The sequence below is a fragment of the Agelaius tricolor genome, unplaced genomic scaffold, assembly GCF_023055355.1.
Source record: "Agelaius tricolor isolate 1412-34295 unplaced genomic scaffold, bAgeTri1.0.p SCAF_3, whole genome shotgun sequence".
Lineage (NCBI taxonomy): Eukaryota > Metazoa > Chordata > Aves > Passeriformes > Icteridae > Agelaius > Agelaius tricolor.
The window spans coordinates 39,994,585-40,020,059 of NW_027269263.1; the positions used below are offsets into that span (position 1 = coordinate 39,994,585).

General features: G+C 40.1%; 1 protein-coding gene across 2 annotated transcripts in view; it reads right to left on the bottom strand.

The window, feature by feature from the left end:
• Nucleotides 1–3,160: 3,160 nt before the first annotated feature.
• ANO6 (anoctamin 6) overlaps nucleotides 3,161–25,475 on the bottom strand; it is a 78,475-nt gene continuing 56,160 nt past the window's right edge. For both annotated transcript variants that reach the window (XM_071423560.1, XM_071423559.1), the window contains exons 9-20: nucleotides 24,504–24,609; nucleotides 23,229–23,289; nucleotides 19,758–19,903; nucleotides 18,260–18,337; nucleotides 16,580–16,805; nucleotides 15,530–15,699; nucleotides 14,884–14,981; nucleotides 14,122–14,252; nucleotides 13,112–13,317; nucleotides 8,841–9,040; nucleotides 8,283–8,388; nucleotides 3,161–7,351 (exon numbers count right to left, since the gene is read on the bottom strand). In XM_071423560.1, the coding sequence (XP_071279661.1) occupies nucleotides 7,145–7,351; nucleotides 8,283–8,388; nucleotides 8,841–9,040; nucleotides 13,112–13,317; nucleotides 14,122–14,252; nucleotides 14,884–14,981; nucleotides 15,530–15,699; nucleotides 16,580–16,805; nucleotides 18,260–18,337; nucleotides 19,758–19,903; nucleotides 23,229–23,289; nucleotides 24,504–24,609 (1,735 nt within the window). In that variant the 3' untranslated portion in view covers nucleotides 3,161–7,144. The remainder of the gene's footprint in view (nucleotides 7,352–8,282; nucleotides 8,389–8,840; nucleotides 9,041–13,111; nucleotides 13,318–14,121; nucleotides 14,253–14,883; nucleotides 14,982–15,529; nucleotides 15,700–16,579; nucleotides 16,806–18,259; nucleotides 18,338–19,757; nucleotides 19,904–23,228; nucleotides 23,290–24,503; nucleotides 24,610–25,475) is intronic.

A 25,475-nucleotide genomic window follows, 5' to 3' on the forward strand; every position in this document is an offset into this window, starting at 1 on the left:
AGAAGTTTTCAGTCCTTGCTTTGGCATAGCTGTCAGTGCTGTAACCCGGGGGCTGCATGGCTGGGCAGGGGGCTGCTGCTGCCCTTGCCCTGAGACCTCTGCCTCTGGCCAAGACCTCCTGCAAGTACCCTTGTCTGGTGTCACCTCTGTCCCAGGCTGCATGGCTGGCTCCTTCACGTTGCTGCATGAAATTCCCACATTGTCCTGGGGCTTTGGGAGTCCAGGTGACATTCTGGCAGTCTCTGATAGAACAATGACATATTTTTTGCAAAACCACATTTAGGACAATGATAAAGGGCCCGATCCTGTGAGTTTTTAGCCATCTGTATAGTCTTCTATATAGTTAAAGATGCGAGCACACAGACAGCATGTCTGAACTTGGAAAATTCATTTGGCTTCAGGTGAAGCCTGAGCTCAAAGCACAATAGCTCCACCTGAATAGGGATATTCAGAGGACACAGAGCAGGTGCCAAGACCAGACCTGCTTGTTTGCAGCTGCGCAGGGGATTCTTAAAGGCACAAGCCTGCCCATTCATCTGTGTAACCAGCTCAGGCAGGCAGGCAGGTCCCTCTTTTTAAAACTCATTAAAATAACTATGGGATGAGGAGCCTATTTGGCTGTGCTTTGGTAGAGTTTTTGGGCCAGAGGCTGCCCTGCAACTGGGCTACCTCTCCCACCATCTCATCTCTACTTCCCACCCTGTGTGACCCCCTGTGGCCACAGCCACCGTGCCAGCACAGCCACCGTGCCAGCACAGCCACCGTGCCAGCACAGCCATCCATGCAGCCGCACTCCCCTGCCCGGTGCACAGCTGCACAAACACGGGGCTTGGCAGGAGGCAGCTCCAGGGCAGCAGGGAGAAGGCAGAGCCCCTGCCTCCTTATGCTGGCATGGCTGCCAAAATATTTTCACAGGACAAGTAATCTTAACCCCTGTCAGCCTGGGTACTCTGAGCTCCATAAAACTCAAGAACACAACAAACCCCAAGCACCCTAGTGCTCAGTGGAGGGGATGGATATTGAGGGCTGAATGCCAGGCTGGGGGTGTCAGTCACAATTTCCATTGGCTTTCCTGGCTCCAGCAAGCGAAGATCTGCAGTGCCCATCCAGAGAGGCTCACAAGTTACTGCTCACTCGGAGCAGCCAGACCGGTTTAGAGCATGACTGCATGACTGAGCACAGTATGGCTGTAACAGGACACCAACTGGGATCCCAGAGAATGGGAGGTAAGGCAACAGCTGCAGGGGGCTGTGGATCCCAGCACAGCTTACTTAGGCACTTGTGGGCATCATAGTTTCTCAAAAAGCTGAGAAATTATGTGAGAGACTTACACAGATACTATACAAATACCTAACATCCCCTGCCCTGATATTATGTTAATGCTATCAGAGTTGGTTGTAATTTCTCTTGTAGCACAATTTAAGATATGATTTTCTCCCCCACCTTGTTCTCCCCCCAGCTCCCTCTTCATATGCTAGAGGTGGCTTTTTGGTGTCCTGGCCTGTGCATGCTGCACTGTGGAATGCAGTGGGATTTTCTCCTTGGTCTGTGTTGTGTACTTTTTCTTCTTTTTCTTTCTCTTCAGCATTTAGGATATTACCATAGCCTACATATTTTTAGAGAAGAGTATATCTTGATACAATTAATACAATTCCTGATTCATTAACTATAAGGTTAATCTCAGCAATTAGCATTGTTTTTACAGGATGTATCAGAGAATGCAGCAGAAATTGTAGAAAGCAATTTTAAAAGACTCTTGTTTTGAGGCACTTCCAGCTTGTAAATAAACCCCACTTTCTTCAACTTTCCTAAAAATAATTTTTTACTATTATCAGGCTATTAAAACACATTATTTTCTTATGAGGAAAATACTGCTCCAAGCTGTGTTGAGATTATTTATTACTAACTACATCCATATCTTTTCAGTGTTTTGCATACCTGCTGCTGATCCATGCTTCAGGTCCACAAAAATGCAAATAAAATAAAACTTGCAGCTGCTATCACTTGCTCCCCTGTATTGGAAAAGCAGCCTTATGTAACAGACTGGAAATGACAGGTAGGCATACCAGAGAAAAATCTAGACTTGGTGTGAATTGCTCATACCTTTGCTGACATCTCTGGTGATGTGCAGGCAGAGCACAATAACAGGGTTGGGTGTTCCAGGTGGGGCAGAACACAGTGTGCTTTCATCTGGTATAGATTGACTATCCAAAATCAGTGCACTTCATCTTTTCTATGACAGAAAGAATTACATTCTAACATTACCAGAAATAAAATCCTATGCTTTGACTATTTATATTAAGTAGAAAAATAAGTAAAGGCTGTTGTTTGAACAATTTAAAATGTGTAAGTCAATTCAAAACTGCACAATCCTCACATGAATTTGGGCTATGATGATACTTTATCTTTCTGCTTGTAGGACAATAATCCTTTTATGCTTTATTCTAAAGTTTCTGCTGTTCTTACTCTGACAAAGCCACATTGAAGCAAGAATGGCAGGGCAATGTGGGAACTGGCATGGGTAAGACACATAGCCCTTAGTCAGCAGAAACCAGGTTGGAAGTCGCGGTACTTCTGCTTCTACAACTGTCATAAAGCTGCTGGAAGCAGATCCTGAGAATCTCTGTGTGAAATAAAACCAACACACTGCAGTGCAAAGAAGATATCAATTTAAAATTACCCTCTAACCTTTCTGTTCTCTACGTCTTAGGAAAGGATTTCCCAGAAGCAGAGAGCAGGACCCAGAGCAGAAGAGAACTGATGGCTGGATGGCAGGGAGAGAGAGACAGAGTGGGTTGCCTGGAGGTGGGAGCATCTCAGAATTGATCCAGATGAAGAAATAAATGATGACTCTGAAACATAACACAAGGTTTATCATGACAGGAGTGAAAGGTTATAAAGACCTAAACTGTTTATTTGTATGAGAACATAATGGTTCTTGTCATCGATATGGTGTTGGAAGGAATGACTTCCATCTAGGGGATGCAGAAAAACCCAGAAGATAAATTTCAGCACTAGTAACACTTTAATGGAATAAGATTGAAAAGGAGGATGAATATGGAAATTAAGACAGGGATGACACTTTAAAAATTTAAGTGTAGCATTTGGCAGCAGCAGTATCATTCAAGGAAAAACAAACAACACTAATCAACATCAGATGTATTGATATTTTAAAATAGACTTTATTTAATGACAATAAATATAAAGAAATCTTAATATTCAGAAACTAATTGCAAACATTCTTAGAAAAAATAAAAAATACACTCTTACATTCTGAATTTTATTGACATACACAGAGTCTAAAACAGTGGTGATAGTCTGTAATTTATGTTGCTTGGTAAGGCAATGAAATGGTCACTGGTTCAAATTCACCCTGACTTCAATAGATCTGTACAAAGTAGAAGTCTGGTCTACGTATCAAGTGTAGAAAAAAGTAAAATGGATTCAGAGTTTAAAACAAATGCTGATTTTTCCTTCAAGCAGGTCTTTAATTAAAGACAAAGGCTAGGAAAAAAAAAATACAAATACTCATATGCTGGCAACTGGCCCCCAGCATTTTTTTCCTTAAGCCTCCGCAGAGCTACCGGCATGCAAGCAGAGCACATTTCAGCAGCTGGAGGTAGAGGCTTCAGAAACTGCACAGCTTAAATCAAACTATTAAAATGCAATTATTAGGCACGTGTGGTTTCCCTCTTCTTTCTCTGATTCAGAACTCTGCTGTGAATAACACTGAGCACATGGCAAACTGAACTGAGCTCCTGATGTAATGTCTTCTGAAATGAAATGTTACAGCTACATTAGCAAGGAGCATGGCATTTCAGAAGCAAATCACTCAAGGAAAAAGTTAATGTTGGCTAGGTGATGCCCATGCAGAGCTCACCACTCTCCTCAGCCCAGCTCTGGTTTCAGCAGACTAAGGGCCTGTCAGTGACCATTAAGTGCATATCTAAAAGCTGCCTTCTGGGTCAGTTTGAACCAAAAGGAACTCAGTCCATGTGTGCCCAGACTAATCTGTGATGCCTCCCAGAAAATGGAGACAAATGGATGACCGGTTTCCAAAGCACATTTGTCATCTGAACAAAAAAGGTTACACAGAAACACACTCAGGGCTGATTAGGATTTTATTATGGGAGGAGCCCAAGCCACTGGCACATAGGCTTTGCTGATGTAGCAGGTTATTTAATTGTAATTTTAAAGGCAGGAACATAAACTCTTTATGACACTGAGAGCTAACTCTCCCTTTAGGAAATGATGACAAATGATGTAGGAAGAAACAACTTGGAGACTCCCCAGGTATCAAACAGGGAGCATGAGTCTAGGCACTTCTGAAAATCAGCCTTAAGCTCTGCCACTGCTCACAGTATGACAATTAGTTTGTTTCCTAGTCTCTTTAACTCTCAAAGAGCTTCCTTAAGACCAAATAATTACCTGAAATGGTCCATTTTGTGCTGCATTTCCCCCCCCTTTATCACAGGATGCCTCCTTACCTGCCCTCTAACACCACATCTGAAAGGTATTTAAGGCACACTGATACTGTGATCACTGATGAGGGAATAAAAATGGCATCTCTCATCTGAACACAACTGCAAATGAGAAAGGTCCAGTTGAAAGCGAAAATCAAAAGCTCCAAGTATGAAAGGAGCCCACTGTCCTTTCTAAACCAACTCATTTTACACAGGGAAATCCTGACTACTTCACTAAAATTGTTCCTTGAATAAAGTTTTTGGACAAAACTTTGTTTTAACTGAAAGTTAAAACAATATTATGCAGTGACAGGACAAGAGGCAGAAACTGAAACACTTTTTCACTGTGAGGATGACTGAGCAGTGGAACAGGTGGCCCAGAGAGGTTGTAGAGTCTCCATCCCTGGAAATATTCAAAAGAAGAGAAGACCAGCCTGGCTGAACAGGGAGCTTTGGCTGGAACTCAGGTAAAAAAGGAAGAGTTGATGACCTTTGGAAGAATGGCCAGGCAGCACAGGAAGACTAAAGCTATGAGGTTTTGCAGGAAGAAAATTAGAAGGGACAAAGCCCCACTAGAACTTAATCTGGCTACTGCTGCAAAAGACAATATAATGTTTCTATAAACATATTAACAACAAAAGGAGGGCTAAGAAGACTCTCAATCCTTTATTGGATGTGGTGGAAAACACACAGACAAAAATGAGGAAAAGGCTGAGGTACGCAATGCCGTTTTTGCCTCAGTCTTTAGTAGTAAGACCAGTTGTTCTCTGAGAGCCCAGCCCCCTGGGATGGGAGGAGACAGGGGCAGGGAACAGAATGAAACCCTCATGATCCAGGGGGAAACATTCAGTGACCTACTACACCACTTAGACAGACACAAGTCCCTTGTGGTGAATGGGTGCTGATCTGCTCACAGCTTGGGCAGACCTCCTGCTGGATAGATAAAAACCTGGCTGGATGGCTGGGCTCAGAGAGTGGTATTTAAAAGACATGTAGATGTGGCACTCAGGGACATGGTTTGGTTGTGGACATGGCTGTGTCAGGTTAATGGTTAGGCTTGACAATCTTAAAGGTCTTTTCCAGTCTGAATGATCTTATGATTCTATAGGGTTTGCTTCAAAAGACAGGCTTGAGTTACATGGCACTGAGTATTGGAGATTTTGCTGCAAAGTTCATAGGTTTAATTCCTTCTGATTATTGACTGGATAAAATGCATCTTCCAAATGCTATTTAATTTCTGTAAATGGACTTCATACTTAAAAAGTTATATGAATAATCTGCCTGAAAATTCTACATATCTATTGCATTTAAGAAGAGTACAAAATTACACACATAATCACCTGGTTTATAGAGCACAGGCATATTTTTCTTTTTTTAAAAGGTTTTGGTTTTCATGATTTATATAAATTTGTTCATTAAAGCTGTTAAAAGAGAAAGCAAGTTAATAATCTGCAATATCATTTCTTCAGGCACAAAATAGCCTTCCACATACATGCCTAATCTGTAATTCCCTAATTCCCAGTTTGCAGCTGGAGCCAAAATAAGCGGGGAGATCGGCAGCCTGATTTGAAGATGACTGATGGCTGTAGCACATGCCTCCACACCTCTGACATCCTTCCATATTATTCAAAGCTTCACAGCATGGTTAAGGCCTATAAAATGGTTTATTCCAATCTCCAATTCCAACAGATTCATAGTCTTGTCAGAATTCACTTTATCACGCAATGTTGTATCAAAATGTTCAGCTGCACATTCGTCCTATGTCAAAACCTCAGGGAAGAGCACGTTCTGGCGTGACAGAAATGCAAAAGACAGCCCTCCACAAATATTGATTTAGTATGTGAAAAGACTTTTAACACTTATTGCTTTTACAGGTAGGAGACCTTCAGGGCTATGAGCATTTAGCTCAGAATGGGCGAGTGAACTAATGAAAGTACATTGACTGGGGAAAGATAAAATGCCTGAGTTTTCTACTCACTTGGCGTGCTATAAGGTCAGTTTGTATGCATTGATTTCAAAGGCAATTCTCCTGTTTACACAGAGATTGATGAACAGGATGGGCTTACAGTCCTGTTGCTTCTTGTGATCCAAGTCCAGGATTAATTGAAATGTCTTGTTATCCATTTAAGTCTCAGTATGCATAGCTAATTCAGAGTAGCAAACAACCATGCTTAGTATGTCAACTCCAATGGCTTAACAGTGGGATTTTGACTTGTATTTTCTTTCTTTTTCCTTCATGTTTTGGCTTTTCCTCTTCATTTTATAGCCGAGGTCTGTATTAGCAAGCAATCAAAACTCCTTCATTGGATGCGATGATATATAGCAAATCATTCTTGTTCTTAAGGTTTATTCAAGTTAGACTAGTTATCTAGTAGCTGATGCCTAAGAAAAGTAGAAAGCAGCCTAGGCGTTTGGGAATTAATCTGCATCTTCTTAAGAGGATAAATAATTTTCGCTTTTTTCTTTTTTTTTCTTTTTTTAATATGTTCTAAAAAGCTGTTAAAACAATGATAACTCTTATCTGCATTGCAGTGGTTGCATCTGTCCAAGGGAAACTGGTAAATGAGCATGTAAGAGTTGCAAGAAACAATGTTTAGTAAATCCAAAGTGCTTGATAGCTTTTGGTAATATCTGGACAGATATTAGCTGTCCAAGTACTGTTATTCCATATGAAAAAGTACTTATTCATCTTTAGGTTGGAAAGTGCTGTCTGCTCTTTTGATGATTTTTTCAGCTATTTTGCCCATGGTTTTTTTCACACCTTTGAGATCATTCTCGTGTAATAGTTTCTGTGTGAGGTACTTCTCTCGTTTGACCTTGCTCTTGGTCTTCTCCGATACATCCGGAATTACATATGAAATGATAAACTTCACAAAGTATATGACATGCTGGGAAAGGTGAAAATGAAAAAATGTCAGTCAGGCTCAACAGGACATTATTATCATTCTAAATGAAATGTCACTTTTTGTCTTAAGACACTGAGCTGATTCAGTGCCAGTATCTAACACTGTAGAAAAAGATTTTAAAAAGACATGACTAATAAGGTAGAATAATTATCTGATAAACAAGAATTTCTGATTTTCCAATCCTGATTTGGGCAAGGACTTCTATGCATGCTTTGGGGAAACCCTGGTACGCAGCGCTTCCCTCCTGCATGGAAGCACTTTTTACAGTTTCCTATAAGATGTTTTACGTTTGTTCAAATGACTCTGGGGCAATTACTTTTCTGTGATACAGGAAATCTGCTCTAACCAGTTTCTGATGACTTCAGTAGTCCCTGTATCAGGACCTAAACACATTTTATAATTAAATAATACTCAATATTTCTCTCTCTTCATCTTGGACTGATTTCCATCTTTCATAAGCCCAGGCTGTAGCTGCAGAGGAAGGAGCAATTGTTTTTTGATGATCATCCAGAGATCATCACTTCTTACAGGGACTGTCTTTATAGACTTCACTCTGCCATGTATTGTACCTGCATTATGTACATGCATTACAAACAGGTATCATGCACATGCATTCAGGATACTGTGTGCAAACTTCTTCTAAGTACATGTATTCTATTTCTGCCACTAAAAATTATTCTACAGTTCTTGAGAAAAGAAGCTGCAGCTCTGTGGGGCAATCTTCAGCTGATGTCATGATTTCAGGGAATTATTTTTCCAGTGTTGCTACTCCTAATTTAAATCTCCCAAGTTCTTGCTCATGCTAGCACAGATCACAGCTCTGATAGCTGTGCCTGGACCGAAAGCCTCTGAAGGATTTTCCACAGGGAGGGAAGAGACTAAATAGGCAATGCTCAAACCCCCATACACGGACCTCCATGACGATGATGAAAGCCAGCTTGGCTGCAATGACATGCCAGTAGTAGATGTTGTGCTCGTATTGGTGCTGGTGACCAGGAGGGTAGCGGAGATCCCGGTATCTGAAAGCAAACAGGAAAGTCAGGAGCTGATCTCTGGGATCTCTGCAGTACGGCGCTGCGGCCAGAGGATGGAGCACGACATGGCCCTGCTTAATGTGTCCTGGAACAGTCAGCTCTGGAACTACTGTGATGGGTAAAACCATATCTGAAACATAAGCTATATTTGGCTGAAACGTCGGGTTTTTTGCCATTTTATTAAGAATTACTGATAAAAATTGTAAGGTGCTTTTTTGGAAAACTATCAGCTAGGAGAAAGCCAAATTAAAAAAAAAGAATTTTCTGAGTAGTACTTACGGGTGAATACTTCCATTCCATTCTGCCATTCAAAATAAGCTGGGTTTTCCTGCATTTTAATGTTTCTTAAGGGATATTGTTTACTGAATTAGATGGCTCAGATATAAACCCCACTATTTTTGCAATTGGAAAATGACAAATACTTATTTGACACTTGCCTGCATGTTGTTTGTTTCCCAAGCCAAGGGGAAGAAGGCTTGCTTTCATTCTTGAAGTCTGCTATGTTGAAGACAGAGAGTGTGCTGTTTATATACCCCTCCATAGTGTGAGTGCTGTGGCTCCCGTAAGGAGGGACCGAAAAGGACCAGTAATAAACCAGACGAGGAATCATGTCAGATGTAAAAGCAATGATCAAAGCCTGCATTTCAGACACAGAAGACAAAAAAGCAGAGCAGCATTAAAGAAATAAGCTTTAAAATGCATTCCTTTGCCATATACTTATCATCTCAAAAGTTAGCATAGGAGCTAAAAATAGAAAATATGTTATTTTCCCGTCAGTGGTTGTTCATTCTGTAAATGAGCATGTAGTCTCTCATGGGCACAAAACAATCCCTTTCTGGCATGTGTACTCTGTACAGTTCCTAAATTCTGCTAGCTCTGCTGAATGTCTTAAAACAGCTATACTATAAAACGTGCATTCACGTGCATGCAGAGAAGATCAGCAAATGTGCTTCTTATGAGTACTAATGAGATGCTTGAAGAAATTCTGCCTGATGAAATTAATGGAAACAACAGAAGATTTTTTCAGTAATAGAGAATTAAATGTCACCAGGTTCTCCAATGTTTGAGTAAAGGAATTAAATAAATTAGATATATAACTGATCCATCTCTGATCCTAGAAACCTCCCACCCCTTCTGAGGTGCTAGCCAGCCCAAATTCATCTTGGTACTTGTTGCCTCCTACTACAGCGTAGTACATGTGGAAACTACTCTTGATGCCAAGATAATTTTTTTTAGTAGCAGCTGCACGGTGCTGTTTTACATGACGTGACCATTTGTTTTTATCTTGCTCCCAAGAGAGTCCCTGTCCTACTCAGTCTGCTAGTCACAAACTGGGTAGGAAATATGATCTGTGGGTTTGTTGTGGGAAGTCTTTTCTAAACTCATGAGCTTCCCAAAACATCCTATTCTGGAGGACAGGTTAACTATGTTTAATCCAATTTCCTCCCCTGCTACTTCAAGTTCAAAAGGTTTCCCTGTGAGGAAGACTTTCCACTGGCAAGATCTGCAGCTGAGTATTTAGCAAGAGGCTGCCCAGCCAACTCATGACAACAGGCGTCTCTGGTGCCCAGCACCTGGGAAGGAGTGACCAGCTGCACTCCAGCACCCCAAGAGAAGTGTTTTGTCCCATACCAGGATAAAAATACCCACTTGACAACATGGATGGAAAGAACCAGGGCAGAGACATGGAAGAGAAAGATGTGAAGTAGGGATCTGATGAGATCAGGCGGAAGGAGTTTTAGGCACAGATGTATAAAAGAGGCAGAAAAAACTACAGGAAAATCATAGGACAGAGTTAGGAGCAAAGTCAAGCAATAATGGGTAACAGAGGAGCACAAAAACTGGTTCATATCTGTTTCCTATTCCCCATCACTAAGATCTGTATTTCCTTATTTTGACGACATGGGACAAAAAAAAATCCATTTTTGTGCAGCATTTCCAGCCAGACAATCCCAGCCTGAGGAGGTATTTGTAACAGTTGCAGAAAAAGGGAAGGGGAGAGAGGAGAAAGGGTGAAAAATAAAAGTGGATAACTCTTCTACAGTTCCTTGGACAATGTTTTGGTGGCAGTGCTAGCTAAATCAACATCCTGCATCTGCCTCTTGCAGTTGACTTGTGCTCTGTGCTGGCTTGGGCAGTCCTGGCCCCATTCAGCAGATCAGATGAAGATGCTGATCTGACTGGGAATCACCACTGAATCCTTTCCCTGGTCTGATTCATCATGTGTTTATACAGCACTGGTGCCAGCACAATGCAAGAGGCAGGACCAAGGGGGAAAGACAGCAAAGGGAAAGAGCAGGGAATTGAAAATGGGGCAAGACCCACCCTACCTCAAGTAGCACCACTGCCAAATGATGAATAATATCCTAGTGTCTGACCTTTTGAGTTGGCTTACTTTGAAGAACCTGAGAAGCTAAACTGTAGTTAAGATAAAAGTTGCAGAAACAATCTTTCTGAGACTGTGGCCTAAGATCTGTATTTAGTTCTCCAGAATATTGTTACAAGTGAATTCAGCTGAGAGAAAGTTTGGCTGATAAGAAATAAAATAAGGCATCCTAGGTCTAAAACTCATTGAAAATTTTCAAGGATAAGGTGTTTTTCTTGTACTGCACTTTGGCTTAAATCAAATGTAGTTGGCATGCACTTTTAAAAACTGTTTTTAAGCATTACATGCCAGTGTGAAATGAAGTGAAAATTATGTGTTGTTTATATTTACATGCTGAGTAGGAGTTTTTGACTGACAAGAAGTATATATTACTGTGTCTTGCAGCTGCAGGGAGACGACCTCACAGCTAAATTACTCTGTTTTTAACTCTGAAGTAGAGTTAAAAGTAGAGTACAAGTAGAGTATCTGTAGTCTGAATTACAAGCATAGAAAGTTTTTGTTAAATAAACTTTGTTTCTGTTCATTAGCTCATCTAGTCAGACCATAAATGAATTAATATCAACTTAACAGTAAGGCAAAAAAATTTCTTCTCCCTTTGGACCAAATGAGTTTGATGCTGCTTCTTTGTATCAGAAAGACGCTGGAATATGGTATTTACAGAGCTTAATATTTGATCTTACTGAATCTTTTTTGCAAGGCCCCAGGTCTCTCATCATCCTAAATCTGAGCCTTGTCTCACTCTCCTCCCTCTCTCAGAATGATCTCCAGATGTGCTCCGGAGAGCTTCAAGGACAGAAATACGAGAACTAATCCTACGGCATCCTCTCAAAGGAAAAACTTTTTTCCTCTTGAATTATGGGCTGCATTTCAGACTATTGCACTGGAGAACTACAAACAAACAGCACATTCTTTGCTTCCCAAGTCTTACTGCACACAGTTTTCCATTTATACCATAACTAATTAAAATCAGTCTTCAAATCAACAACAGATGCAACAGCAAGTCCAGTGCCTCACGGCAATTCTCAAAACTGGTAGCTTTGTGCAAAAGTTGATTGCAAGCACTAGCAGTTGCTACAAAGGTAACATGCATGAAGGAGAAGATGCACCAAGGGGAAGATGTTACACTATCCAGGTATAATTAGCTGTAACAAGTCATGTAGAAGAGAAGAAACACGTTCTGCGTACTAAGGTAAAATCAAGGCAGGGTTGTTAAAGACTGGTGACTTGGATCAGTTCCTGGATGTCAAACAAGGAAAGAAACACACTTAAAGGAGGAAAACAGCTTCTAGCATTTGCTCAAGCACATGGCTTCATGGCCCACACTTCATTAGCAATAAATACCAATCTCTTTGAGGTCCTCACAACACGTGCAGCAGGGCTGCTGGAACGTGACAGTCTCTGGAGCTGAGCCCCTCGCACGCGACAGGCCCCGGAGGTGAGCAGCTGATGCCCTGCTTGCACACTGACATCACCTGCAGAAAGCATTCCTGACACATTCCTGACAGAAGCCTACACATGGCCAAGTCAGCATGAGGTCACCAAAACCACTGTAACTCTGCCCTGAATACCATGAGAACTGTGATAAGACACAATATTTTAAAGTAATCTTAAGATACATGTTCAATTTCTAGTTTCATATTGGTATTACAAGATCCAGCTGGATTGACTAGGAATACAGTTATCCAATAGCATAACATATTTGGATCTCTCTGAAAACAGAAGAAAACAGCGACCTTGTTGAGAAAGGCTATTCCCCATGGATAGTCTGAGGTGTTAATTGTGCCTGCAGAAGAAACCAGTGGCCATTATTCCTTTAAAAAAGGCCAACAGGAAGAATTTTCTGTAAGTTAATACATACTAGGTCCTGTTTAGTATCCCACAAATAGTCCACAGTGATAAATAATAATGGCTTATTTTTCTTCCCACAACGCAGCCTACAAATAAAATATTGGTGAATTGGTACAAAAACCATGAAACATCTAAATTTCATTGTTAGAAGTATATTAATCAGAATTTTTTCTTAATAATTTCAAGAAACTCTTGAAAAACTCTCTTAAAATTCAGTTTATTGTGTACTTAAAAAATTAAGTACAACTGAAGAACAGATTAGAATCCAAATTCTCAGAAAATTCATTCTGATACGCAATTTTGAACACATGTGGTATTTTTAGGCACACAAGAAAGAAGCTGAATTTCTATTTTCAGAAGGTGTGCCTTAAGGATCATTCCAGTTGCACTGCCACACACAGCATTCCCACATTTTGGATGTAGCACCTGCAGAGAAGGCATTTTCTCTTTTGCAGCTGCTGGCACCGTACTTACATTGGTGACCACGGCCAGAATGGCTATGCCCTGCAGGATGGGCTGCCAGGCTCCAATGTCCTGTGCCTTCTGTGGCACCATGCGCCTGAACTGCGTTGTCAGCTTCCACGCATCCAGCCGGATTTCCAGCATGTTGTTAATGAGAGCCAGGAGAGGAGCCAGGGGGAACGACGCCACAAACAGGGTGACAAAGCCAAACTGTATAACTGTGAAAAGGAGAGGTTACATGCATTGGTGAGGCTTTAATTTCCTGGAGATAAGCTAGTGCAGGCATGTATAGTTTTTATACTCCAAATTCAGGTGGAAGAAACAAGAAAGTGTAGCTCGATTCTTCGTGACTCTTTTGGATGAGAAAATAGTAGCACAACAGTACTGGAGAAACCTGCTAGGTGAAGGCGACAGGAAAATATTACAAATCACAACACTGCATGAGGAACTATTCTGGGTATTAGAATATCCATTTCTTTCTGACATCTTTATCATGAAGACCTGGAAATCTCATGACTATCTGTCCCCATACTGAACTGGAAGGCCCAAACCAACAATCATCATACTGGTATCTGGGTACTGCCTTAAGCACACTGGCAATGCTGTCACAGAATGGATGGTGGCAACAAACCAGCCATGGCCTGCCAGCTCCCAGGTTACCAGCAATGAGTCCTGGTGACTGCAGAGCTCCAGCAGAGCAGTGTGACACAGGGCTCTGCTGTGCAGCACCAGAACGTGACAGGGGTCTGCCCTCTGAATGCATTTCTCACAGGATTAGGCAAGGAAGCAGCAGTACTCCTCCTTGTACAATCACATGCTGATTCCTAGTTATAAAATGGATTAAGGCTTAGCTGCTTAGTAAAAGCTTGTAAAACCATCTGTAATGGCTCAATCAAAACTTGTCTCAGAAAACATTAATGTCTCCTCTGCCCACCATATTCCACATTGCTTGTGTGAAGATTTTCTTTAGAGCATGTTTGTATCCAGCAGTGTTAGTGAATCCAGACTAAACTGTTCCTTACCCATTTCAAGATACTCATAAAATAGTCCAAGTTTTCCAATGGGTTGGAGGTGGTAGTCATGCTCCCAACGGGGAACAACTTTTTCTGATCTAGCAGCTGCAGAATATCTTCCAATTAGATTCTTGACCAAACTATCAGACAGGAAGAAAAGGAACACTAACATTGGTAAAAGAACCTTAGAAGTCCAGTAAATGCAAAAAAAAAAAAATGGCATTTCTGCTTTTACATTTCTGCTGAAGATTTAAACAACAGATTTATTTATTTATGAATTATTCAAAACTTTCTTCCTAAGAAAGGCAACTTTTGTTGCCTTACCCTTCGAGTGGGTTTTTACAAGCCATAAATAAGTGTAAATATACCTGAATCACAGTGATTTATATCTACTAAATGAGTTTAAATAGTAACTTATACATGACTTTTAAAATCTTGATGTATAACAACAAATCATTCCAATAAATATTAAGCAAGTCTTCAGTTTAATATTGTCATAGCTTTTACTACCTCAGTTTTGAATATTCAACCTGAAACACATCGAGTTTGATGTGCAGAGGAAGGAAGAATTTCTGATTAGAATTAAAATAATTTAAAACAACAGAGACAGGAGCCCAGACTACCAGACCAAAAAAGACTCTGAAGACAAGTCTTATTCTTTCAGAACACAATATGCAGTTACCAAACTCAGTGACCAAATGCCTGAAGGCATCAAGCAAAACAGTATTTTTCAACTATGAAAGAGCAGATTACTTAATAGTTTGAACTTACGGAACAAGCACTTCCTGAATGTTGTTCCAGATAGCTTTCCCTCCCACTATGATGGCAAGCTGGGTTGTGAGCTCCAGGAGACATCCACCTGGATCACACTGAAGGTTGGGAGAGACAGGAAAATTTTTTTGAGGTTGGGTAACTTTTCAAGCATGCATGAAACATTTAAAATTATGCATCCCTGATTAATTATAAAAACATGACTGAAAGCATCTGAAGGAGACTATCTAGGCAAACTTTTCCAGTAAGGTATTCAAAAGCCAAATCCAGGCCACATATGGTAGGTTGACAGAATACCAGTGGAAGAGTGAAATACCAGGTGAAGTCATGCAGCTCTGTGCTATCACCAGGTCAGGGTCACCCAGCAAAACAGGAATGCTTCCACTGATATCCTCTGCTTTCTGTGTGCCCAGTCACAGATTGTAGGATCATGGTAAAATACAGTTTTCTGGGTATGTGCAATACATTTCTAAGCCCAACTGGTCTTGTGCCATACTCTTTCATGCTAGGGGTTAATAAGGAGGTAATTACCTTGTGAGGCAGTCACTCTTAAACCCTAAGGTTAAATATGTACAACTATGTTTTACTTTATACACTCCAAACTGCAGCACAATACCTGGACTAATTATACATTCTACATTCTCACCTCTTCATTGCGATACTTTCCCAGCCAATAAACTGGGCTTCCAGGGTGACCCACAAATTTACCCTTAAAGAAGGCTATGTAGAAGCATGAAGAATAGTAGTTGACAAACTGGAACAAGAACATCTTTGTAGTCAGACTGTTTTCATAATCAGTCTGTGTCCTTGGAAGTTCTGCAATGAAAAAAAAGTAAATAAATTTTAAAAACCCCAACCCAATCTTCAAGTAACCTACAAACTGTTCCAGAGCCTCAGCTGCAAAGTATCTGTAAGCCTCATATTCCTTTATATGACTGAGAGCATTACCATTTAGATTGTACCTAATCCCCATGTATACTGTAACCATTATATAATTCTAAAACTGTATGGGTTGTAAAAAGAAGAGAACTTGTTCCCTGACAATAAAGAAAGAGAAGAAGCAAAAATTCTAATAACTCAGAGGAAGAAAAAGCACCCAAATCCAACGGACTCGACAAAGATGCAAATGTAACACTTTGAACTGATGAAACAGTATTAAGTGAAAACACCAAACTACTTCATGCATCTAAAGTAAAATAGCTACTTTGATGTTGATGGCTGGGATATAGAGAATAATATTGTTGTTACTGTTTATCTGTTTAAGAACATCAGAGTGGTATGCAGCTTTGGAATGGTGATCTTAGTTCAATCATTTACAAGAAAATAGCTATTTTCCCCATAAACAAAAGCTAATATAATTGAACGTGTTATGCCTTACTGATCTGTTTTCATAAAGCTTGGTTGTTGTAGTAATTTTCTTTGTTTTGTATGTTTCACAAGCACAAAACTGTAAACAATCGATCTTTCATGCTGCCTATGTAAGAACTTTTCAGGCAAAGAGCTGAATGTCATATTTCTCTGATATTGAGAAAATCTATATTGGAAAATTTCTAGGAGGTATCGTGTGATTTTGTGGGAAAATTCTGAAAGATGTGGTACAGGTGTTCACCTACTGTAATACCTACTACACATATAAATGCTATTTTTTCTAGCTATTTTACCCCATGTTTCCACCTGAGGTAGAGTAGCAGCATACCAAAGTCAGTGATCAGGATTGCCACTTTTTCGTAGACGATGTTGAGAATCATAATGACAACAAAGCTGATGAGGGAGGCGGTCACTGACGTGGCCGTCTGCGGAGTCAGGTACTTGCGGAGGGCCTCCGTTCCATTGACGTGCTGCGACAACTTTGAGGAGAACGCCAGGAAAACTGAGAGCCTGTAGACAATGATTCCAACAACTGAAGCAACAATCAAAAGGATCTGCCAAGGGAATGCAAGAAAATATGTTCATATTCAACCACTGGCGTTAGGAAAAAGTGAGTTCAAAACGCTTTTTATGATAGGCAAAAGGAAAGCAATTTTGTGCCTGTCATGCCATTGCAAGAGGATGATCAAATAAGATACAAAGCAATAAATAGAGAACCCATGAAAGAAGCATTTTTTTCATGTAACATAGTAAATCTGCAGGAAAGAAAAGAGATGGTTTGTTTTATGACTAAGAACAAGGGTTTTTACTGATGTAAGCCAATATAACAAGAAGTGTAATCAAATCTTGCACCTAGAGGCATGTGATGGGAGAAAACTCTTCATATTGGACAACTGGCAGGATGGCAAATGTACTAGTGGGTCTACATTGATTATGAAGGGGGCTGCACCTTCTCTTCCACATGATACTATTACAGACTAAAGACCCCCTCAAAGGAAAAGAAAAAATTTAAGCCAAGTCGTGTAGTCTGCAGGAATTGCAGTAATGATCCAGGCACCCCATCTTGCTTGCCATCCCCTCTTTCTGTGTCTCTTCCTGCTTTTATTTTTTGCTAGTTCTCTAGCTATTGTTCAGTTTAAGGCCCACAGGCTATGTATCTTTTTTTCACTATCTCAGCAAATTGCCATGAACTACCTTCCCTGACCCAGCACACAGTAACTGTGCAGTAACACAAGTGACAAACCCAGAACAAATCTCTTCCCTGCAACACAGAGTCTGCCCTATTTAAATCCAACTGCAAATGGGTATTTCTTCCTTTGTGTTTCAAATGTGTCAATGCTGAGGCTCTCCTGGGCTGCCAGACACCACTCTATCTCCTCTCTGCATCTTTTCACTGAGAATGAGGTCTTTTCCAGCTGCTATTTGTGCTACAGATGAGGAGCATGCTAAAACACAGAGCTTTTCAAGGCGATCTCTCTAGGCCTGCTCATTGTGCTATATATTGTGTCATGGTTGACTGGACTGCTTTCAAGGTTTAGTTTTAATTAAAGTAGCAGCTCTGGAAGATTAAAGAGCTCCCAGCTTTGCTCTGTTAAGTGAAACACAAAACCTGAAAGAGGTCATGGACTGTGAGACACAATATGGAAGAACACAGCTGGAACAAATCAGACAGAAACTAGCAAGGAGAGCATATAAACCAAAGTCTTCCCCTTACTGCCCCCCTAAAAGCAAAGGCATTTATCTTAAAATAATGAAGGAAAAATCAATGGACCACCTTCACAAGCATAACTCACAAGCTACAGCTGCAGGATATTTTGATACTGTATGCTAATGACTACTGGGTGACTACAGCTACCTTCTCCATGTGGGTCCATACCTTATGGGCTTGATTTATGCATGAGATGGAAATCCAGCTGGACCTGCTCCATTCTCATTTTTTGTTCAGTTCAGGAGGACAGTTACTAGAAAAGTGAATTTATGAGGGGAAAGGATAAGAGAAGAACTTTACCCAGAAGAAGATGGCACTTGTACAAAAAGTCATCCGCACACACTTCCCACATGCAGTGTATGGCACATGTTCTTCTTGCTGTAAAAGATTAGGAAACAGATCAAGGAAGCACACAATCCTCTTTAATATTTTTGTGTGCTCCAATTGAACTCTTTATTATACTGAGGGAAGAAAAAAAGGAAAAAAGTACCTTTTTTTGTTTCCTGGAAACTCAACATTTATTCACAATTTCAGAAGTCTTGCCTGATTACAGGTGTCTTTTTTGTTGCCCCTTCTAAGACAAAAATGACTCCCATAGAGGTAGAGGGTTCTCAGATCTTATTGACTTCAGCCATTACAGAGTACATACTCCTTTTGAATGGACCCATCCTTCTTGGCTGATCATGGCATCCAAAGTCGTTATCTTTCAAACTTCAATGGCTAAATTTAGCAGGCACTAAAAATTTTGGTCCTTGATCTCTGTATTTCTCAGTGTATTCCATATGAACAATGGGATGGCTTCCCCAAGGAAAATGACTACCTCAATGTGGTACTGTGAAAATTCACTGAGTCTTTAATGAATCTCTGAGGATCAAAATAAAATATTTTAGCATACTCTTCACTCTTTGAACTGTCTGGAAGGAACTTTCTAGCTATGACTTTATATATTCAAGGTGGCATAGGTTTATAAGCTTTTTGATAGCACAAGATATAAAAAGAAGATCTGTATAGGATAGTTTCAACTATGGCAGTTAATTTTGAAACTTTTCAAGTGCCCTCTAATAAACATTACTATAACGTGGATGGAATGTGAAAGCAGTGCAAATGATTAGACAAAAGACAGAGTAATCTATTGACAGAGAATAATAAAAAGTGAAACTGAACTTGAGTAAGCTGCCAAAACTAAAGCTACTGAAATGTATAATAAATAGAAATCTAAACTAAGATCCTCATAAATATGAATCCTCTATCATTGAAATGAGGCTTATCCTTGTCTCTGCAAATTTGTTGTTATTAATCATAATTTCATCCATATGCACTTAGCAACAATAGCTATTTATACATGTTTCAAACAGAAACATCTTCAGTTAAAAAATATTCCTGGCATAATGTACAATAATGCATTGTTTCCCTTTATTCACCTTTTTTTTCCTGATGCATTCCTAGGTAAAGATAGCAAATGCTCTGTGATCTTGGCCTCTGGCAGCAACAATTAACAATTTCTTGGGGGATTTAATAAAGTAGACTTAGTCTTCTAAGCTGGGGATGATGCCTACTTCTGTTTATTTAAGACAGAGGAACCTCAGCAGTTCAATGTCCTCAAACAGGCAACTACTTTAAAGTGCTTTCAGTTAGATTTCAATTCCCTCTCCCTGCATCTGTACTTTATCAAGTCACTGTTTTCAGAGCAGCTTATCAATTTGAGGCACTGCTGATTTATAAAGCTCCAGTCCTGAGTCACCATTTTCACAGTGTCAGCTCACAGCATGCCTACACCAGTTGTCAAAATATTCCTTACCTGTGTGATTTCATTCATCACTACGTGAGTGCAGCGAGCTTCATATTCAGGGCGAACTTGCTCCTCTTGCTCTAAGTACTCAACTGTGTCCCATTCATACTCCAGCTCAGCCTGCCGTCGCTTCCAAAACTCCAAAAAAAAGGTAACTATCCAAAGGATAGACAAAATGAGCAATACCATGTGAGTACTGGATACTGTTTGCCCCCTCTGGGCTATAACACATGGCTCAGTATTCCATACAGCTTTTCACAGACATGGAATAAAACCTTTATTGGCTAATGCAATGGGTGAAAACAACTGGATCTACTCCTATATGCAATTATGATTTTGGATGTATATATACTTTAATATGAGAAACCTGAGGTAAATGATGGTGTAACCACATGCTAGAGAATGTATATACTTTATCTATGTATTTTCTTTCTGCCTAAGGCCAAAATATGAGTACTTTGGATTTTATATTACAGACTGCTTTGAAAAAGTTTAACATGGGATACTTAAGAAACTAATTTGTTTGGATACGTGAAGACAAAATGCTGGAAAATGCAGATTTCTAGAAAAATTAAACTCAGTATGCGAAAAGTTGTCACAGGGAAGAGCTCATGCTCATTCACGCTGCAATTTTTGCATAGACAAGTTATCAATTTGCAGGCTACAAAACCAATGTTTGTTCAGGTAAAATTGCTTAAATACAGCTGTCTTTCCTGCTCTGCTAGCACAAACCTGAAGAGACTGCAGCTCTTTCATATGGCATGGAGCTTAGAAACTCCCTGGGCTGGGCCAGCTGTTTTCCTGGACTGTGCTCCTGCAGCTGGAAGTGCTGAGGGATCAGGTACCCAGATGCCTAAGTGATAACAGTTAAACATGAATCCAGCCAAACTCATGACCTTGTCCCAGGACATTACACAGGCAGATCTGGCAGCAGAGGCAATGACAAACCCAGATGGGAAGGCTGGGAGGAGCTCAGGATGCTGGGTGTCAGAACCATGCTCCCTGGCACACACCTGGATGCTTCATTCTTGAAGAGGGTGCAGTCTCAGATTAAATGAGTGGTGTGGCTCTGCAGCACTGTTTCCAGGAGGAGTAGTACCCAATCACTCCACTTTCATTACTCTCATTGTCTGTAAGTAATTAATCCTACAATTTGGGGTTTTTTTTACTAGTTTGGCCCCTCATTCTGAATGATGAAACCTCAGCGGCATGCAGTTACAAGTCCAAACATTAAAGGTTATGTCTAAAATCAGGTGTGGTTGAAAAATCCCCAACTGAAACATTTAAAAGCCAGGAAAATCCATGGGCCGGGCTGTGAGATGACCTTGGCATCTGCAAATGCAAAACTCCAGAAAACCCTGCTCCCCTGATTCCTCAGGGGCCGCTTTCACAAGGACTTCCCCACCCCTTCATGCTTGGAAGCAGCAAGGACACTGCAAGCAGAGGACCAGAGGATCTCATCTGCTTTCTCTTGCAGAGCAAGGACATTAGTCTTCCATAAAACTTTAATTGCTGCCCAGCCCAAATCACAGGAATCTACAGGCAACACTGATTTGTTCCAGCTGCAAATTCAGCTGCTGCTGGAGAGCCCAGAAGTGCAGGGACTCCTTCTGTGATGGTAGCCTTATATGTTAACTGGGACAGAAGGGCACATAACACAGGGACAACTCTCCCAGCCCCCTATTAGCTGTGTTGTGTCTTTCAGAGCAGGAAAGGAGCTCCTCCTGGATTTGCCATTTTCCTTTTATTTTTGAAGCAAGACTGTTTCAACAGTGGAAACACATGACATTTCAGAATCAGGAGATCAAAGCAGTCATTTCATGTCATTTTGACTGGTGTCCCCTTTTGTGTGTTCCCCAACACTGCCCTTCAGGCTGGCCCAGGTATTCTGCCTCTGAAGCTGTGTCACCAAGGTCTGACAAGAAGTGCCTCCATTAGAGAACATTTCTGGGCTTAACTGACCTTGCTTAGGGAGGGGATCCAGGAATGGCAGCAAGTGAAGTGGAAGCTGCCTCTTGCTCATGACCTCTGCCAATCTAGTCTTACCAGAAAAGGGAGAATTGGCAGAGCATCAATGTATAAAAAGGGCCAACTCCTGAGGCCAAATTCCCTGGTGTTTTATAGTGCTTTAAGATTTTTGAAGGGAATACACACAAGAAAATATGCTCTTATTAGAAGTGTATTGATGCTAATGATGCAATAATATATCTAAGAGTCTAGTATTAATTTTAATTGTTTTGGACAAGGAGGTCTAAAAAAGTAATAGAGTAAGATGAAAATTACAGCTGGAATTACACCAGGACCATGGGTCATTTGGATGCAGTACAATTTTGGCTGAATTTCTGTAATATAATTCACCTCTTTATATAGTGGACTTACAACAAGAATACTAATAGACCTTGCAGCCATCTCTATAACCATGAAGCTTAACTTTGTAATTATTGCTTCTGGAACCATTCTTCAAAACAGGAAGCACAATTTTAATTAAAAACCAAATTGCCAATAAATTAACTCTTGACGTGATGGGAGAAGATTACATTAGTATCAAACTTCTAATAACTTTTAATTTAGTGAATTCCCTGCTGGTATTTTGACTTCAGCATATGTTTAGGAAAAAAACTTCCTTTTGAAGTTATACATTTCATCTTACATTTCTTTAAAGAGTTATTTTGAAGCACTTTAGGTCATCATAAGGAAATAAAAATACAATATGTTTTCCAAAGAAAGCAAATTTTGCATTCTTGTCAGCCTATATTTGAATTCAAAATATTATATGAGATACATTCTCCATAACAACTGGTATGCAGACCTAACATGGAACTTAACTTCTACAATTAGTGGATAAGACACTGCAATAAAAGCCAATTAATAAAGCTGCTAATATGAACAAAATAATTTTTTTCTAGGGAAATAAACCTTGCCTAATCCCTTGAATATAGCACCAAGTGTTTTCACCTGTGGGAAACATCCTGATTTCATATATATTTTCTCTGCTAAAAGATAAATCTAGTGCTTATAACCTACTACACTTTTTACAATCAGCTTCTTAACTGTAGACAGAAGGAAAAAATTCCTGGGAAATATAACAAATGACTATTTTTCAATTGCATTGTGCAGTTACACAGCTGTTAATAGCACAAGCATCTCCATAAGTCTTTGGGAAAAAACCCAGCTCCTCTGACAGATATATTTAAGCATGTGGCTGGCTCCTGCTGGACGAACATGTAGCAGTATTAACCACCTCTCTCAGACTTTTCTTCAAGTCATCAAAACAGAAAAGATACTGATGACTAATTTTTAAGACTACAATTTTTTGTTTGTTTGTGATGAGTTCCTGTGAATGTGCTTGTTTTCTATGGAACTAACTTCTAGTGAATTTCTAAGTGCTAGCAAATGAAGTCAGTGCAAATTTATCCTTGGCTGATGCTGGAGGCTTGGCCAAAATTAGGTAACAAACCACAGTTGTTGAAACTGACTTACCCCATATTCCCATAAATACTGCAAACACCAGTGTTCCATAGCTATCAAATATACAGAGTTTCTGGAAAAGTGGAAAAGAAATAAAAAAGTCTTAAAATATAACTGACCATTTTTTATTCTTCTACACTAACCCAGAACAGAACCCAGAAGCTGCTTACTGAAAATGTTGATTTTCAGTTTTTGTGTAGTTTCATAAACAACCCTTGTGGATAGTGTTTCCTCAATTTCTGTCCACGCACACCACTCTCCAGTAAATAAAGGAAATTAAATGCAAAGTTCAGAATTAAAAATAAAAGCCATATATGCATTATGAGTGATAGTAAAATGGAGTGCTATCAAACTTCCTTCCATCTGGTGCTTACTAAGAGGAAAAACAGTGCTTCTGGTCTGGGAACTCATGATAGAATTATGGAATTTTAGTACAGCCACTAAGGCCATGGGCACATCTGGTTCTCATAAGCAGGATAACAAATAAGTTAGTTAGTAAAACTACACTGATGAAATATCTTTGTGGTCACTATCTCCCTTTTTTTCCCATTACAGCCTTTTCCCTGCAATCTTATTTCTTTTACTATGTAAGTGTGCTGATGCAACACATTAAAGTTGGGCAAAAGATTTTTGATTAATAGCTGAAAAATTGCAGTTTTGGGACTGAATCTACAGAGAGGAATGATGAAAGGCTAACATTAGCTTAGTGAGACAAGGTAATGGGGAAAGAAAGTGAGGTTCCTTTTGACAGGAATAAAGAGCAGACAACAGGACATGGCTGTGTGACAGCTTCTGTCATAGCCAACACCAGCCTCCCCTTGTACCCATCTTCTCCTTGGCAACACGGATCAAATTCAAGGCATAGATCCAGATAACTTCTTCATGCAGGGAGGAGGCAGAAATTAGAAATGTCAAAACAAGCTTTAAATGTTTCCTTAGAAAAATTGATTCAGATGATCAAGGTTTTAACTGAATCTTTCCTTCCCTCAAAAAGAAGTACCCCCAAATGAAAACAATTTTCAATTGAAATAACATTTTATTCTCCTACCAAGTATCGGCAGCAATGTGAAAAAAAAAGACTAAATTTTTCATCTTAGATCAAGTTGGAGCAATTAATGTTGTTGTTACTTTTTGAAGTTGAGTCACTGTATCAAAAGGAGCAACTATTTGCACATCTTTAGCAGTTCTGCAGGATGCTGATGGAGGACCAACATTGTTTTATATGTAGTACTAGGGAAAGTGCAACTAAAGACCAAAAGTGTGTCTAGAAGCTGTAAATGGAGTTACCTTGGATGATTCACAAGTGATGGTGAGGTTCCAGTAGGTACATGCTCTATCACACTGAGGGCACATTATGATATTACCTCCTATGTTGGGGTCACACACTTCTTGGCTAAAAACAAAACTAGTCAGTCACTCACCAACACTAAATAATTCTTTAGTCCTTTTTCACACATGAAGACAGTGCAATAATCTCAGGGAATTAGGGAATAATTTACCAGTGATCTCCACTGAAGAATTCCACCCCTTGCCCTGGCAACATATCCCCATTTCCATTCATAGTCCTCATCTCAAAAATGGATGACACATAAAGGAAAATCATTTCCATCCCTTGTACATGGTGATAATTCTCAAAACTGCCCACACTAAAAACAAAACTCTTAAATAAAGCTCTTAAAAGATCTAACTCTCTTCAGTAGGAAACCCACAGTTGCATGCTTATGCTTGCTGTTGTAGCAAGTCTAAAGGGAGAAGGAAGAGCAGCACTGCCTAGCAGAACAAGGAATAGCTGCAGAGCCACAAGGACTTCCTAGTCCCTGTGGTCTCCTAAACAGGATCAGACTGGAAATTGTGCAGAGGGGAGCTGCTGCAAGGATTCATGGGTTTACAGATCTATCCCCTAAGATATGGCAAAAGAACTGCCATCTCACACACACTAACCCAGCATGGTGGAGATCGAAAGGTAATGTAATTACTTCCTACCTTACATCAGGGGGGTGAACACCAGGGAGGGAGCTGCTGCTTAAATGAATTATAATTCTGGCAAAAAACTAAATGGGTATAAATTGGGCACAGGAGTGGAGCTGTGGAAAAGCCCTTCAGCATGGAATGTGAACACCCTTCCAGGAGGGATATACAACTGTATGGTCTGTAGGTCCTTTGACACAATGTCATCATTTTCTTTCCCCTGGGTCATTTGGCCATGATTGAATTTTGTTGTGTTCTGATGAGAGGATCTGTGTCATGGCTATGCAAGGT